Source organism: Fusarium poae, chromosome 2 (assembly GCF_019609905.1).
Source record: "Fusarium poae strain DAOMC 252244 chromosome 2, whole genome shotgun sequence".
Taxonomy (NCBI): domain Eukaryota; kingdom Fungi; phylum Ascomycota; class Sordariomycetes; order Hypocreales; family Nectriaceae; genus Fusarium; species Fusarium poae.
Window position 1 is genome coordinate 495,048 of NC_058400.1, and position 17,215 is coordinate 512,262.

At 32.4% G+C, this 17,215-nt stretch overlaps 3 protein-coding genes across 3 annotated transcripts; 1 reads left to right on the plus strand and 2 right to left on the minus strand.

Annotated features, from left to right (window-relative positions):
* Positions 1–7,750: 7,750 nt before the first annotated feature.
* FPOAC1_004089 (uncharacterized protein) lies at positions 7,751–8,985 on the minus strand (the record flags this gene model as incomplete). The annotated part of the gene is made up of 3 exons (XM_044848644.1): positions 7,751–8,118; positions 8,178–8,639; positions 8,694–8,985. The coding sequence occupies 3 exons, from the start codon at positions 8,983–8,985 to the stop codon at positions 7,751–7,753; spliced, it is 1,122 nt and encodes a 373-aa protein (XP_044707354.1).
* A 745-nt stretch (positions 8,986–9,730) lies between these two features.
* On the minus strand, positions 9,731–14,265 carry FPOAC1_004090 (uncharacterized protein; the record flags this gene model as incomplete). The annotated part of the gene is made up of 4 exons (XM_044848645.1): positions 9,731–11,482; positions 11,533–13,914; positions 13,969–14,013; positions 14,065–14,265. 4 exons carry the CDS (start codon positions 14,263–14,265, stop codon positions 9,731–9,733), a joined length of 4,380 nt encoding a protein of 1,459 aa, XP_044707355.1.
* Positions 14,266–15,265: 1,000 nt separating this feature from the next.
* On the plus strand, positions 15,266–17,056 carry FPOAC1_004091 (uncharacterized protein; the record flags this gene model as incomplete). Its single annotated transcript, XM_044848646.1, has 1 exon — positions 15,266–17,056. One exon carries the CDS (start codon positions 15,266–15,268, stop codon positions 17,054–17,056), a length of 1,791 nt encoding a protein of 596 aa, XP_044707356.1.
* Positions 17,057–17,215: the final 159 nt, after the last annotated feature.

Sequence of the window (17,215 nt, forward strand, 5' to 3'; positions counted from 1 at the left end):
ACTATATAAATAATTAATAATAATAAAATAGCCTTTATAGTAATACTTTATTTTTAATACTTTAAAAAGTAATATCTTTATACCTTTATATATACTCTCCTTTTCTCCTTAAATTATATTATTATAATAATAAGTCTATACTATAAATACCTTTATAATACTTATTAGAATAGTATTTTAAAGCCTTAATATTAACTTTTTATATAGGCTTATATTTATTTTAATTATATTATTTATATTACTTTAATAATTAAGCCTATTTATTTATATATATATTTATATCTTAAGATCTTATAATATAATATAAAGTTAACTTTTTAATATAATTAAAAAAATAAGTTAATTATATATATATTACTATAGCTTACTTTATATAAATAAAGTAACTTATAGTAGCTATTATTACTATTTAATTTACTTATAAGTTATGTTTTTTTTAATTTTATAATAATTAATAAAGAGTATAGCCTTTATTACCTATAAGCTCTATTTACTTATTTTTTAAGCTTATTTTAAAGACTAATTATATAAATAGCTTTTTTAATTTCTTTAAATACTCTTTTAAAGTAAAACTTTACCCCTTATAAGCTTAATACTATATATTTTAAGCTTAATATAATAATTAACTTTAAAAATAGTCTTTTCTTTTTACTATATATAGCCTTTAAACTATAAGCCTTCTGCTAATTAAGTAAATATACTATTTACTATACTTTATTTAAGCTGCCTTTAAAGTATTATTTTAAATGCCTAAGATAATCTTTTATATTATTATATTATATTTAGCTCTTTAAGGTAATATAAAGCTTATTTTAAAGATAATTATATTTATATTAATATATATATATTTTACTTTATTTAAAATAAGCTTTAAAAATATTAATATTATATTTTAGTTTTATAGCTTTAATACTATTTACTTAAGGGCTTACCTTTATAATAAATTAATTTACTAAAGAGAGAAATAATATTCTTTTTTTAATTAAAATTACTTATTTTACTAAGGTAAGCTCTTTTTATATATTCTTATTATTATTTTTATATTTATTTTTATATATTTTATACTTTTTATACTCTTTTTAAATTAAATTTAATCCTTAGGGTATTAATTTATATACTTTTTAAGCTACTTTTAAATTAAACCTTAATCTATAGAGTATTAATTTATATTTTTATAAATATAAATAATTTATATTTTAATTATTTTTAATATTAAGTTTATATTAATATATTATTATATAGAAAGAATAAATACTTAAGTAAAATATTAAGTAATTTTTACTTTTCTTTATTATAAAGTCTATTTTATAATATTCTTTAAGTATTATAAAGGTAGCCTTAATACTTTTAGGCCTTTTAAGCTAAATTAAATTTTTTTTTACCCTTAGTATTACTTTTATAATTATTAATACTATTCTTAATATTACTATTTATACTATATTAGCTAAGCTTATTACTTTATAATAAGCTTAATTAAAATAATAAATATCCTTTTAATATTATATACTTTAGTATTAACTTTACTCTTATTATTACACTTTAGTGCTTAGTTTTTTATATTATAAGTAGGTTTTTATTACCTTTAGCTATAGCTAATTATTTAAATAAATATATTACTTATATACTTAGTTATATTTTTTAATTTCTTTTTTCTTACTTTATATATACTTATAATATATTTAAAAGCTCCTTAAAGTACTTAAACTATTATTATAATAATACTTTTATTAATTTATTTATAGGTATTTTAAATATAAGTAAATATATTACTTTAAATAATTTCTTTTTATATTTTTACTTTAATTATATACTTTAAATATCTATATAATATAACCTTATAGCTATTTAAGTACTTTAATTTATTATTAATTAAATAGTTTATTAATTATTATACTTAATATTATAAAGAGTCTTTAGATTAAAGTATAAATTATAAAAAAAGTATTTAATTTTTATTATTTTCTTTATTATTTACTTTAAAGTAAATAGCTTTATTTTTATTATTAATATAATTATAATTATTTACCTTAAGGCTTTTTATATAATTATATCTTTAAATAAATTAATAAGATAACCTTATAAAAATTAATAAGTATTTATATTATTAGTAAATAAAGTATTACTTACTATTATAAGTACTTATAGCTTATTAAATTAATTATATATAATATAATTAAATTTTATAAAGTATAGGAAATAAATTATTTAATTAATAGCTTATTAATATTATATATTTAAATTAATAAGAAATCTTAAGAGAAAGCTTATTATAAAAGTAATATCTAGGTAAATTATAATTATTATATAGAGTATAGAGCTAATTTTCTTTTAAAAGACTTTAATTTTTAATTTTATTATTTAATTAAAGTATACTTTAAACTCTATTAGTAATATAAGTATATAAAGGAAGGTATTCTAAGTATTTTAATTAAAATATATAGCTATTTTCTTAATATATAAATTATAATAAAGAGAAATAGTTTATATTTTTTAGTCTTTAATAATTTAAATACTTAAGAACTATTTAGCCTTTACTTAATATATAAATTTAAAGCTCTCTTTAAGCTTCTTAATAAGCTTTTAAGTAGTAATTAGGTTATTTTAATAATAAAAGATTAAGATATTATTTATAAAGAAAACTAAATATATATTTCTCTTTAAGCTATAAAAAAGATAAGGTTTTTTTTTATTTACTTTAAGCCCTATTTTAATTAATATAGTAATAAATATCTTAAACTAGAGCTTAAGAAAGTCTTAAAGCCTATATAATATTTAATTAAGCTTTAAAACTATATCTTTATTTTTAAAGCTATTAAAAAAAAGATATATTACTATTTTATTACTTAAGCTATATTTAATATTAATAAATATATTCTTTATATCTAGCTATTTAATTTCTAGGTTAAACTAAGTAATTATTATTATTATTAGCTAAAAAGAGTATACTATAAAGGTTATTATATATATACTCTTAATTATAGCTTCTTAGAAATTTCTATATACTATAAGCTATACTTTATAATACTTTAAATAGCTATTTTAATTTAATTTATAAATAAATATTTATTTTATTAAAAAAAGCTTAGATTTAGCTTTATTATATAGAATCTCTCTTTAAATATATTTTTTATATAAGGAATTTATTTTAATTTATATTATTTTCTTAAAGAAAGCTATTATTAAGTATTTCTTTATTTTCTTTTATATTATAAAAAGTAAAAAGAGATTATTATAATATATTTACTTTTTTCTTTTAAAAGAGCTAATTAAGAATATAAATATTACTTTATTTACTTCTCTTTAAGCCTTTATAGTTAATATAATTACTTCTCTTATTATATAAAATATAATATAAAGCTTATTAAGGTCTTTATATACTTTATTAAGTTAATTAAATATAAAAATAGTACTATAAGTATTTTTATAAGCTTTATATAAGTATTAATTAAAAGAGACTTTATATTTTTATTTCTATTTATCTTTTAATCTTAAGCTTAATTTTATAGGTCTTTAAGCTATAAATTAAATATATATTATTCTTTTTTATATTTCTTTTAATTAGCCTTAAGTAAAGGCTTTTATTACTTTTAGTTATATTTAATCTTTATTTACCTTAAGAATTACTTAAGCTTTAGATTTTAAATTAAAGCTTTCTAAAGCTTATATTATAATTAATAATAATATTATTATTAATAATAATAACTTTAGCTTTAAGCTATAGTTTTATTTAGTTTTAATAAATTTAATTCCTTAAGCTTTTAATCTTAATTTAAATACTTTATTTTTAATATTATAATTATTTTTTAATTATAAAAAAGGTCTTATTAAATTTATTATAAATATCTTTATATTATATTATTAATTTTCTATAGCTTTTTACTTTTTTAATTAATTAATTAATATTTCTTTTAATTAAAATAAGCTTTTAGCCTAATAATCTATACTCTATTAAGTATTATTTTCTTTTTTTAGCTTTATATTTAGCTTTAAGTTCTTTTTAAGTATTTAAAGTCCTATAGAAATTTAAATTAATATATATATAAGTAAATAGTAGCCTTTTATTTTAATTTCTTTAGGCTTAATTAAAGCTTTTAATAGAGTAATTAAATTTACTTCTTAAAGCTTATTAAGTAATTTAATTTCTTTTACTTTTAAGTTTAAACCTTTAGGCTTTTCTTAAAAAGGAAGTTTATAGATATTAATATTAACTTTATAGTTAAAGATATTTAATTTTATAATTTAATCTTTTAATTTTATTATTATAAACTCTAAGAAGCTTATATTTTATAGCTTATAAAATCTTATTTTATTAAATTAAATATTTTAAATTATAAATATTTTCTTAAAGTAAAATACCTATATATAGTATATATTATAAGTAATATAGTCTATAAAATATTTAATATATACTTTAAAGCTTATTTTAAATACTCTTTAATATTTATTTAGCTCTTTATCTTTTATAAAAGAGTATACTTTATAATTATATATATAAATATTATTTTAATTAGGTCTTAAGTTAATTATATATTTTCTTATTAATAATAAAGTATAATTTTAAAATTAAAAATTTAAAGCTTTTAATAGGAATTTCTTTTTATTATATATCCTTAGGCTTTTATTAAGTAAGTAAACTACTATAAATATACTCTCTAGCTATATAATAAAAAGAATCCCTATTCTATTTAATATAATATTTAACTTATTTATTACTTTTTAATTTATATACTTTATTTCTCTATTTAACTTATATATATCTATAGGGCTAGTCTTTAGGATTATATCTTATTTATATAGCTAAGCTTAAAGTTCTATATTCTTTAATATATATATTATAATAAGCTTATTATTATAATAAATAATATATATTAATAGCTTAAATTACTATATAACTTAAGTATTATAAAAATAAAATATATTAAGAATAGAAACCTTACTTTTATCTATAAGAAGTAAAGTATATAAGTAGTTATTAAATTTATCTTTTATTAGTATAAGCTATTTATATTTATTATATCTTTATTTATAATCTTAAAGGTCTTAATATATATATTAAAAGGGTTTAAGGGAATACCTTTTAAGTAGCTTTTTACTTATAACCTTCTTAGTATATACTTAAGTATATATTTTATATTTAATCTATTTAATTTTATTAATTTAAACCCTTTTAGTATTTTTTATTAAGCTTTAAAGAGTATTTTTTTCTAAATAGCTTATTTATAAATACTATAATATCTTAAAGTTATTCTTTAATTTTACTAGGTTAATTAATAGTTAATATTATTATATATATACTATAAGTAATAAAATAAGTTATTATATAATTAGGATTTTATTATAAAGTATTATTTAAGTATTAAAAAGATAAGAATAAATAAGCTTATATTAAAGGAATATAAAGTTAAAATAATACTTTATTTTAATAATAATTAAGTTATTATTTATTTCTTTAAAGTATAATATATAGTTTTTTCTTAAGTATTAAAGCCTTTTCTTAAAGAGGAAATATTCTAATATAATATTAATATAAAAACCCTTTATAATAAGTATAATAATAAGTATAATACTATATATATAATTACTATTTTTATTATTAAGGAATTTAAAGATTACTTAAGTATCTTTTTTTATAATATAATATAAAGTTATTTTAGTTTTAATAATATTATTTAATCTTAATATAAAAAACTTAAGCTTAAATAGGCTTTTACTATTAATTAAATAAATAGTATTTACTATATTAAAAATAATATTTATAGAGAGCTTATAATAATTATAATTATTAATATATATTATAAGATTAATACTTTTAATAAGCTTAAAAAAGATTATAATAAAAGCTTAAAAGACTTAGCTTTAATTAATACTGCTTATAAAGCTTAGCTTCTTAAGAGTAGAAATTTATTTTTTATTAATCTTTATTTTAATAAGCTTAATTTTAAAGTCTTTCTAGCTTAAATTTAGCTCTATATTAATCGCTTTAGCCTTTTATTTTATAAGCTATTTATAGTAATAATTAATTCTTTTTATAATTATATATTTAACCTTTTTATAGCTTTTAAGTTTTTAATAATAATTAGGCTTTTTATATAAATAATTATATAATTTTAAAGCTTTTTAATATTTATTATTATTTAATTACTATTTAAATTTATTCTTAAGAGTTATATTAATTAAAAAGCTTAAAGAGAATACTTTATATAAAATTATAATTTAAAGCTATTTTATATAATAAATAAGATTTTTTATATTATTTACTTTTTCTTTAATATTATAAAGTATATAATAAGCTTATTTTAATATAAATTTCTTCTTTATAGCTTATAAGAAGTTAATAATTACTAGCTTACTTTTTATATTAAGTATATTATAAACTTATACTTTAAAATAAAGAATATACTATTAATTAAACTATTATATTTAATTTCCTTAAAATTTAAAAGTAATATTAAAATAATAATAGTATTTATAGTAAAGCTAATTAATTATTATAAAGTCTTATAAAATAAAATAATCTTTAAGTTTATAAAGTATTTAATATATAAAATAGCCTTTAAAATACTTTATATTAAGCTTATATAGTATTATACTTTATATACTTTAATTAATTATTTTATAGATTATATAGTTAATCTTAATATTAATTTTATATTATTACTTAAAGGATTTATTAAATAATACTTTAAGAATAAGTATTTCTTTAAATTTATATTTAATCTTTTAAGCAGTAAGCTCTATAAATAGTAATAATTTAAAAAGTTTTAAATTATTTTTTAAAAGCTTATTATACTTTCTTTTAAGTTTAACTTATTATTTATAATACTTTATAAAGTATTTTTCTTTATATTTATTAATTAAAAGAAATTAAAGAATATTATTAAGCTTATTATTTTTATTTAAATTAAGCCTTTTTTATTTATTAATTAAATATATAAAGAGCTTAATTCCTTAGATTTAATATATCTATTAAGCTTATTTATTAAATTTAATAAGATCTTTTTTATTAATTAATTTAAATATTAAAAAAAACTTAAAAAAGCTTATAATTATTTAATATAACTTAAATTATTAAAATATATAATTTTCTTATAAAGAAAGAAATTACTTTTTAAAAATATAATACTTTATTTAAGATTAATTAAAAATAATAAATTTAATTTAAATAATAAAAAGAAAATAATATAAATTACTAAAGATATTTCTATTTAAGCTTATAATTATTATTAATAATTATTTTACTATAAATAGAGTATACTAAAGAGGATTTAATAAGCCTTAATTCTTCTATTTAAAGTAAATATAGTAAGTGGTTTTAGTTAACTAAGTAGCTACCTATATAACTATAAGCTAGGCTAATTATAGTGCCGCATTTGCTGACAGTCCCACCGTTAGACCCAGGATAGCATGACTTGAACTATCTTGCTTGCATTTTCCAATGTCAAGGGTAACCTGGCGCAGATCTATGAAGCTCATTCTTTCTCAGCTACATACAAGCATAAGCATCGTCAGCGGACTGTGTTACTGAAGCTCTCTCGTATATCGCCGTGCATATTCTCCCTAGAGTACACGAGTAAGTCTAAATCTAGCTTTTGATCAGCCAAGATGTGCTATTATAGTCTCGGCTAGGTATTCATGAAATGTACAATCTTGTACCATGACGGTAAATAATATCTATTTACTTATCTATTCAATCTAATATCTTGAGGTTACCCACCTCCCAACCATTGTCATCAAGCCCCAGAAGCCGTTATCAAGCGGGGCCACCGTTCTTGCTCAACCCGCAAGGGCCGTTACTTAACACATACCCAAAGTTGGTATTTGAAGTCTCATAGATAGTGAAAAGAAATTGCCCGTTGGCACAGACGCTGGTATCTACCGCTGTGTAGATATAACAGCCGAGATTTTTCCAGTGCCATGCGAGCAAACAAAATGGGTTAGCAGCACATTCAGTGCAACAGGCACGAGGCGTGGTGATAGTGGTGATTAATGACCCATGGAAGTTGTTGGAAGCTGCGGTTAGTTGGCCAATGTATTTCCCCCCGTTGGCAGTTGCCACCATGTTGCTGTCCGAGCACTGATCGTAGACGATGTCGGTTGGGATTGCACTCTCGACAGTGACTGGTGCAACAGTTAGTTTCCATTTGCTTTCAGCTTTCGTAATTCCTCCCTATACTTACCAATCTGGGTAGTTACAGTAGTAGATAGAACATCAGTGAAACTAGTAACCAGAGTATGGACGATGGTGGTAGAGGTCGTGGTAGCACGTTCAGGATAGATAGTAGAGGTGCTTGTTGTAGTGACAGTAGACATTTTCGTCTTGGTGGCAGCCTTTACTGTCTTTCGAGGTCCTTGAATTGTCGTGCTGACAGTCTTGGTAGTGTATTGAGGAATCTCCTTGACGCATCGAACACTCTGGGGCAATGAGCCACCTATCACTGTTCTTGCATCATTGGCAATTGCCTTGGGGGCCCTCGGCTGATTTTCATCTCGCTTTCGTGCTACGTATGAAGGATCGCCCTTGATAGGGACAAAAGATGAGGGTGCGGAAATGGTGGACACGAAATACTTTGTGGTGATGGTCGTGGAAGGGACGGTGCTGGTTGTCCACGCAGTTCGCGTGAGCCAGGTTGTATCCGCAGCTGTCGAAGCAAGGTTAGATGCCATCACGTCAAGTTATCAGGGCTGATACTCACAGACTACAGTGCTCCAGACAGTGTCAGTCTCCTTTGGCGCCGTTGAAACAGTTGTATCCGTCTTGGTCGTTTTGATAGTGGTGGTCTTGGCGACAGGTATAACAACAACGTTGACTCTGCGAATAATCCTTTTCGTAATAGTGATCTTCTTGATGTTTGTGAGAGTAGAAGTAGGGACATTCTTCACAGTCTTTGTGCCAAGAATAGTGGAGCATACTGCAGGCTTGTTCAACCCAGCAAGGGCCTCAGTGCCAAGTGCAAGAAGCACAACAAGAGACTTGAGAGAAACCATTGTGTAGTACGACGAGAGAATGGAACAGAAGGTAGAGACATAGGTCGCAAGAAACACAGAGGAAGGTTTATTTAATGTTTTAGGGGTCTTGCTCGCTTAGAGAAGCAGGATGGGACCTGGTTGTTTGTTGTTCAGCTGAGACAAGGGTCCTGGCTGCAGATTATGGGGCTCGTTGGTCTAGAAGTCGATAGCTTCAACACTATCGGTTTTATCACCAGATTTATGTCCGGGGGGTAAAAAATCAACCCAGTTAACCCTAACAAAATACCCCCGTGTCAAGTTGTTGGTTGATGGATGCGCTGTATTATTGATTCTCCACGCGAAAAGGCCGCTCTCGATCATGACGCACGGAGCTTCGCTTAGAATAAAGAGCAAACAGTCCACAGATTCAATACTTGTGATTGGCGATCTATATGCCAAGATTATTGGAAAATGGTCGCCTTGTAGAGATGACAACTGACTAAAACTGATCATCATGCACTATGTGAAAAAGTTTACACGTAGCTTTCCAGACTATTAGGACAAATAACTGCATCTTATTAATTGTAGATACAACTCAAGGAACTGGAGACCGAGCTACGTATTATACGACCACGGATTAGTCAAGTGGCATCCCTTTCTGACAACAGTGTGAGTCACGAGAACTTGACAAAAGAGAAAGCTTATGTCTAGACAGCAAGATCCCATTTATAAACTATACGATTAAAAAAGATTAAAATATAAATATTTGATGTATATATACATATCAAGCTGGAAGAGATGGAAGGTTTACGTACTGTCCCCGAATCTCATCCTTCCATTCCTCAAAGGCGATAGTCCTCTCGCCTATCTTGACAGAGCCCTTCGGTATCGCATCAACCTCGTCAACATTCTTCTTAGGCAAAAGGTAGTGCTCGTGCTCCTTTTTACAAATCCCGTTGTTCAACGTTCCCTGCTGTAACCTAGTATAGCAGTCAACACAGAATTGAACCTTGCCGCTGCAACTCAAACACGTCCAAACCTCGCTTATAAAGTCCCATTTGGCCTCACAACCGTCACACCAAATAAAGTCGGTGACCGGTTCCTGTGGCTCAGACTCAAAGGTACCCTCAAAGGTCTCCCCATTAGCTTCAGCAAGCGTCTTTTTCTCCTGCTCCTGTCGGTATTTGATCATGTCGGCCTCATACTCTTCGCGAGCCACAAAAACGTTGGTATACCGCATCAGGTCCATGCAGACGCCGATATTAGCATGGTCCCGCATGACCGACAAAATTTGGCTGAGCATCCAAAGGGACCAATGGTCATTGTCAGTGCGATCGTCAGAAAGCATCTCAAGTTGCTCTGTGACATATGGCTTCAGGATCTGCTTGGCCTTGGCTACATCACCGCGGTACCTGAAGTACTGAGCAAAGACAATGGTGGATTCCTGATCGCGTGTCCCAAGAGTCTGAAGCTCCTCATACTGAGCCTCGATCTTGTCAAAATAGCTCTTGGCTCGTGCTGGGTCGACGTCTTTATCGGCTATGGCAAGCTCCAGCCATGCTGGGACGGTGCAGTTGACCATGGCGCGGGTCACCCACTCTCGAAGATCATCAGGTGCGTCTTTGAGCAAAAGTTCCCAGACGCGTATCCCAGCTTCTTCGTGGCCGGGGATTTCGAATAGAGTCTCGCCATACCGGAACCGCAGAGTGTTATCCCATCCGCGCCCTTCCACCTCTGTGTTGGTGGTGGCCTTCGCGATGGCCCGAGCGAATAAAGTATCCAAGATGTCAAATCTTCCCAACGCTCGAACCATCTTGACAAGAATGGCATGGAAGTCTCTATTATAAACCTCGTACATGGCGAAGTCGCCCGCCAAGTTGGGTCCATCGTCAGGTTCATCAAGAAGCCGGTCAAAGAAGCCCGCCATGACATCCCAGCGCTCAGCCTTGGCATACTTCTGAAGAACGTCCTTGAATCCTTCGAAAAGTTCGATCGAGCGACCCAAGTTGAATATCGTCGAGTAGGTGGTAATGGCCTGTTCTTGTTGCTTTTCATCTGTCCAATACTTGTCTCCTAGGTCGTAGATAACTCGTGCCAAGATCCCTTTGTGACCACGCTCTTTCTGCCACTCAGTGTCGCTATTCAGCAAGTCGAAAGCCTTCTGTAAGCTTTGGAGGGATGCATCTCTGGAATCTCTTACGCGGGAAAGTGCATACGCAGCGACCCAGCTCTCGGGTTCCATCTCCAGCGCCTTCCGAGCTCTCTCTTCGATCAGGGGTTTCGGAATCCTTTCGCCTCCGATATAAGAAAGGAGTAGCGAAGCTTTTGCTTCCCACTTGGAATCCTTCTCTGTAACCTCCAGTCTTTCGCTTGCCCAGTTTTCGACTCGCTGGAAGTCTTCAAACGTTGGCTTGTAGATTGGGTCGATATCCACACTACTTGCGTCAGTTTTGTCTTCCTTGTCGACATTCGCAACATCCTTAGACGATCCGGGTTTCTCCTTGTTGACCACATCTTTGTCTGCAGCAGCTTGGCCCTAAGATATGTCAGACTACTTCAAAGTATCTTCCGGAATGTCCTACATACCTTGTTCAATAATGCGCTCAGGAAGATGTAGGCTCGAATGGTCGCACGTCTGCTTGTGTCTCTCACGAAAAGGTCTTTAGCAGCCACTGTTGCAGCGACGCCAAACAGAGCTAGATGTCGATTACTGGCAAAGTCAAAAGACACGATCAAGTCATTATCCTTGACAAGTTCTTTAACCGCCGAGTCTTTGAACCATTTCGCTATAGAATTGACTCCTTCGTCTGAAAAGATCCAGGTATTCCAAGTAAGAGGGATGCCAATATTTGAAAAGGCTACTTCTGTGGCATCCTCGACCGGCAGGTGGAAACCGAACAAAGAATCCAGAGGATATTGTTCAGTAAACAGCCGGACGAGGGCCTTGCCTGCCTCGGCCTTGATAGAACGGTCTGTCAAGGATAAGTCGGCTTCTTCCAGGTGCAGCTGGAGATACTCAGATGCGTAAGATAGGAGGAGCTCTGTCTTGTTGGTACGCTCATCGGCAAGACAGGCTATGCAGCGAAGAACCATTGTGGCTTCTGCATTGTCTGGATCTCTGCAGACGTAGTTGCTCTTGCGTGTCATCTTGCATTCGAAGAACTTGTCGAAACCAAACTTCTGGTAAAGATCGCTTGGACATACTGTTGAGAGGTAATGCTTGATGATATTGACCTCGGCTGGTTGGATCTCCTTAAAGCCACTTGAGCTTTGATCATCAGTAACGTCTCGCTTCTTGAGCGGAATCATCTCCTCAATCTTGTCGACCTTGTACTCGACGAAACCTGTTTCAGTAGAAAAGATGTTGTACTTGGACGCAATCTTGGTTTCCACTGACATGAGTGATGTGCTCCCCCCGGGACCGGCTTTTAAAGCGAGTGCGGCCTCCATCGAAAGCGGGTTGAACCACATTTTGCCAGCGTTGACCCAGAGGATGATTTCGTTAATCTCAGCAATCTCTTTCGCAGTGCGGTTCTGATTCAGCTTCTCAATATCAGATTCGATCTGATCCGGTCGTACGTCACCTGCTGACTCAAGCAACGAATTGATCTCCTCGACCTCAGTTGCCGCCGCGACATTATCAAGTACTCTTCCAATCTTGTAATAATCTCCTTCTGTGGAGGATTGAAGTTCTTGGAGAATTTTGAGCCGCAGGTCTGAAACGCTTGGTCGAGACGTATCTTTGAGAATTTCCATGCCGTCCATGCGCTTGTTGATATATATCTCGAGGTCCTTGCTGTTCGTCTCGCCTAGAATGATCTTTTCCATTTTCACTCCACCAGCCTTGTTGATATTTTCAAATAACTGTTTCTTTCCCGTCAGGAGGATTCGTGTACGCTGGATGAGAGGATTGTCGGAGAAGTCCTGCAGGAACTTAATCAGGACCTCAGCGTTATCGCCCAGACCGTCGAGAACGATGAACATGTTTAAATCCATAGCCAATAGGTCCTGATTGTCGAGGAGAAGTGCTGTCAAGATTTCAAGCGGGCTGCTGAAGTCTCTTACTTTGTCGCAGATACCTGCCACACTCTTCATGATTGGATCATGAGACAGAGCTATTTGCCCCATCACATGTCTGGATATGTCGAGAGCATCGTCCTGGACGGTCGTTGACTTGGAGTCTTTGTCAAGGAAGTTGTGGGCGATGATGACTTTGGGTCCCGACGCTCTCATCTTGCGTAGGTGAAGTAGGACGTTTGATGCTAAAAGTGTCTTTCCTGCGCCCTCTTCACCTTGGAAGGCTAAAATCTGTTTCGATCCTTCGTCACCCGAGACCCAAGCTGTAAACCTAGGGTCTTGGATAAGCCATTCACCACTGCCCTCAAACCTGTTCTCCTTGTGCCGCTTCCATGCCTTATCCCACGGCGCTTGGGAATCAGGCTTCAGAACGGAAGGGTTCAGCTCTAGTGCATCGACAATAGTCTGCTTCCATTTTAGTCGTTCATTTTCGTGCTGCTTCTTGTTTCTGTCGTCGACTAAACTGCTGTGTAGGTTTCGAGTGAGTAGTAACCCGTCTCTTGAATTGGAAGCTGCCTCGTTACTAGACTTCCATGTCTGGGCTGAAACAAGCGAATGTTCTTTATCAACGAGGTTCTGCATTTCGCTTAACAGACCCTGCATACCATCGTCGTTGAGGAACATTTGTTTCATAAAGGCAGCAAATTTGCTCCTCTTGGATCGAAGGCCAAGGCTGCGATCGCAGATCTTGACAAAAATTTGGAGATGCTGACAAGCAACTCTGGTAAGCTTTGCGTCCATCCCCGGCTTAGCGTAGTATTCAAGTCGATCAAGAAACTCGATACACTTCTCAAGAAGCCCAGCGAGACTTTCAAAGATACCTTCATACCCCTGCCATGCCTGAATCACAAAGGTGAGGGCATTATAGCATTGACCAGCGGGAGCGAAGACCTATAAGCCCATAAGCAAACGTTTCTAGACTTCAAGATGTGGTTCCAAACATACATACGAGGCTCCATCAGCGACTATACCACCAACTGTCTGAATGCACTGAAGAGTTCGGTTGAATACATTCTTGACGGTGCCCTACTTTTCTGATACTTGCTTGTCTTTGACCTGGGCTTGGTTCAAGTATTGTAGGACGTCGTTTATGCCGAGCCCTTGCTTGATTTTGGCTGCATCGCCACCCGCCATTTGCACCACGCGGGCCTCAACATCTTTCCAAATTCGAGTGACTTCTTCGTCAACATTGGCACCAAATGCGTCAGCCTTGACGTCTAAGCCGTTGGCAGAAGTGTCCATAATAGAGATGGAAGTATCTGTTTAGAGATGTGGAAGAATATGGAAAAGAAAGCGATGCAATAATTGTGCATCGTAGCCATTTTGGCCTCTGCATCGTATTTATAGTAGGGCTCGTTCCCTCCAATATTACGCATTATCTTGACACGATTAAGGACTATATTATGTTGATTGATAAGGCTGGGCTACGCCGCAAGAGCTGAACCTCAAATCTCACGCAGTGCAGACCCATACGGTTCATAGGCCAATCACAGGTTGCTGAGGTTTGTCACCGGATATGGAGCAAGGATCTTGCTGACACGATGATACGAGAAACTCATGAAAGATGAATCCATTTCTAGTTTTCAATCCCCATGTAAGGGGCCTTTGACTTGACGCAAGGCATTTGTTGTGATAAAAGTCATCATTTGACATTAGTTAGAGGAAAATATATGATTTGAGTAAGCATGGTTCTGAACTCCATATTGTGTGGTCTAGAAGAGATCACCCTATAACTACTTAAAACGTCTATTACCATTCTCGCAAGTTTTACAATTAGGCAACAGCATGTTTGGGCACCTGAAAGCTTACTACCCGCCTGCTTGATTTCTGTGGTGATGCTCGTGTTGTCTAAGAGGTTCAAGGCGCCAATAGAAGCGCGATTTGTCTTCCATATTTCCTAACATTGACAAAGGAATGTCGATTTGGTCATTATAAGATTTTACCGTTTCTCTAATACTCTTTATGACGGCGGCCATTTAGTTATAGTGTTTTCTTGCTTATCTGGCTTTGATGATGAATGATTACACAGTTGAAAGACAAGTACAAGATGGACGTAATGCAATTATATGGGCAGTTGCGCATATCAAGACATGGGATAGTGGGCTGTGTTGAAACGAGGCTGTGAGTAGATAGTGCTGTGTTATGTGTCAATTGATCATTGGAGGACCGTAACCACTGCGCCACCCACCTGGTGAGATTGAACGATATGTATTACCACCTCCAATATTACATGCTGTTGAACATGACTTCTTCAACAACTACACCTTCACCCACTCTAATGCCGCAAACTCCAACTCAGTCCCAGGAAATCGGGAATTATTCTAACGCAACACGGAATACTGCTATGAATCAAGTACAATGTGATCCAAACGACTCTTCTCATCGATTGGAATACCCGAAAATCGATTTGCAGAGCCACGAGATTCGAATATTATATCTACTCCCGGGAAACCGTGATGACCCCCTGCGCTGTATCTTGCGCGCTCAATCTCTCGATGCCAACCATACATACGAGGCGCTCTCATACGTTTGGGGCGATCCTCTGGATGTCCGTCCTATCGAGGTCAACGGCAGGGAAAAGGACGTCACAATCAATCTGTTCAACGCTCTTCGAAAATTACGATACTCGCAGAGCCAACGATGTCTCTGGGTTGATGCTTTGTGCATTGACCAGGAAAATGATATCGAGAAATCACACCAGGTGAGGCTGATGAGCAAGATATATTCGCGTACTATAAGAGCTATACTCTGGTTGAGTGACTTCTGCGACACGGCCAACGAAACAACGAACTATATCACTTGTGATGCAGCAAGAGCAGCCTTCAGTCTGATTGAGTTACTGGCCAACTCTCCTCATGGTTGTGTTAGCAATGATAAAAACAAAAATTTGATAGATGACGGCTATGTAGGCTTGTCTCGTTTGCTTCAATTGCCTTGGTGGCATCGGGCCTGGACCGTGCAGGAAACAGTTCTTCCATCAGATGCCATTTTGGTATGCGGAACAGTACAGTTATCATTTTCTTCCTTTAGAACGGCGTATCACAACTCCATTCACCATCATTTCCGAACTTGCTGCGACAAGATGACTGTGCCCGAGACATTTTGGAACCATATGCATGCACTTATCTATGTCAGGATATCTCTCGAAGAACACACCATGTTTATAGGCGATGCTTTCAACCTTTTCCGGAATAGACATGCATCTGATCTGAGGGATAAGATGTATGCCTATATCGGTCTGGGGAGTGATATCCTACCTGACTACTCACTACCACATGAACAAGTTTTCAAGCTTGGAACCCGGTCACTCATTGAATCGCAAGGTACACTTGAGAGTCTGCTAAGAACCGCCGAGGAGGAGCGAAACCCGACATTACCAAGCTGGTGTCCAGACTGGTCTGCTGATATCAACAACCAAAATTACGATTATGAGATGGGCTGGTATTATCTGCATCAACTTTACACCGCCGGTGGAGAAGAAAAACCTCGAATCGGAGCATCGCATTCAGAAGACATCTTGAACCTATGGGGCGTAATCTTGGAGAGAGTCAAATCAGTGGGAGGAGTGATGGATAGTGTTGACGACATGAGGGAAATGGTTGTCAAGTGGCAAAGCGGCCCTAACGATGAGTATCCTCAAGGGGGAACATACGCAGAAGCTTCATGGCGCACGCTTATTTGCGATGTGAGTCAAGGACAGGGTTCTTACAAGAGACTTGAAATAGGCGATAACGGTGAAGCAATCGTCAATGGAGAACTCAGGCAGAACCTTGCTGGCAGCAATACGAGTGCTTTAGGCAGGAATGGATTTTTCACAGAGACGGGATTGATTGGGCTCGGTAATCCGGACATACAAGTGGGGGACTTCATCGCTATCTTCCAAGGAGGCAGTATGCCGTATATTCTACGGCAGGTCAAGGTTGAAGAAGGTAATATTTACTATCAGTTTATTGGGCAAGTTTATATTCATGGGATTATGGATGGCGAGATACTGGAAAAGGGTTTAGAGTTTGAGTGGATAAGTCTTGTATAAGATCAGATTACTTAGTAGATGCTAACTCCTCGGGTTGCTTTATACGCCAATACCTGTCTCTGGAATTTACCAATTGTTGACGTCAGAAAATTGCTTCGTCTACAGTAGTAAAAGTGACTGGGGGATTTCCAGGTTCACTGTCGCCAAGAGCACAGCCTC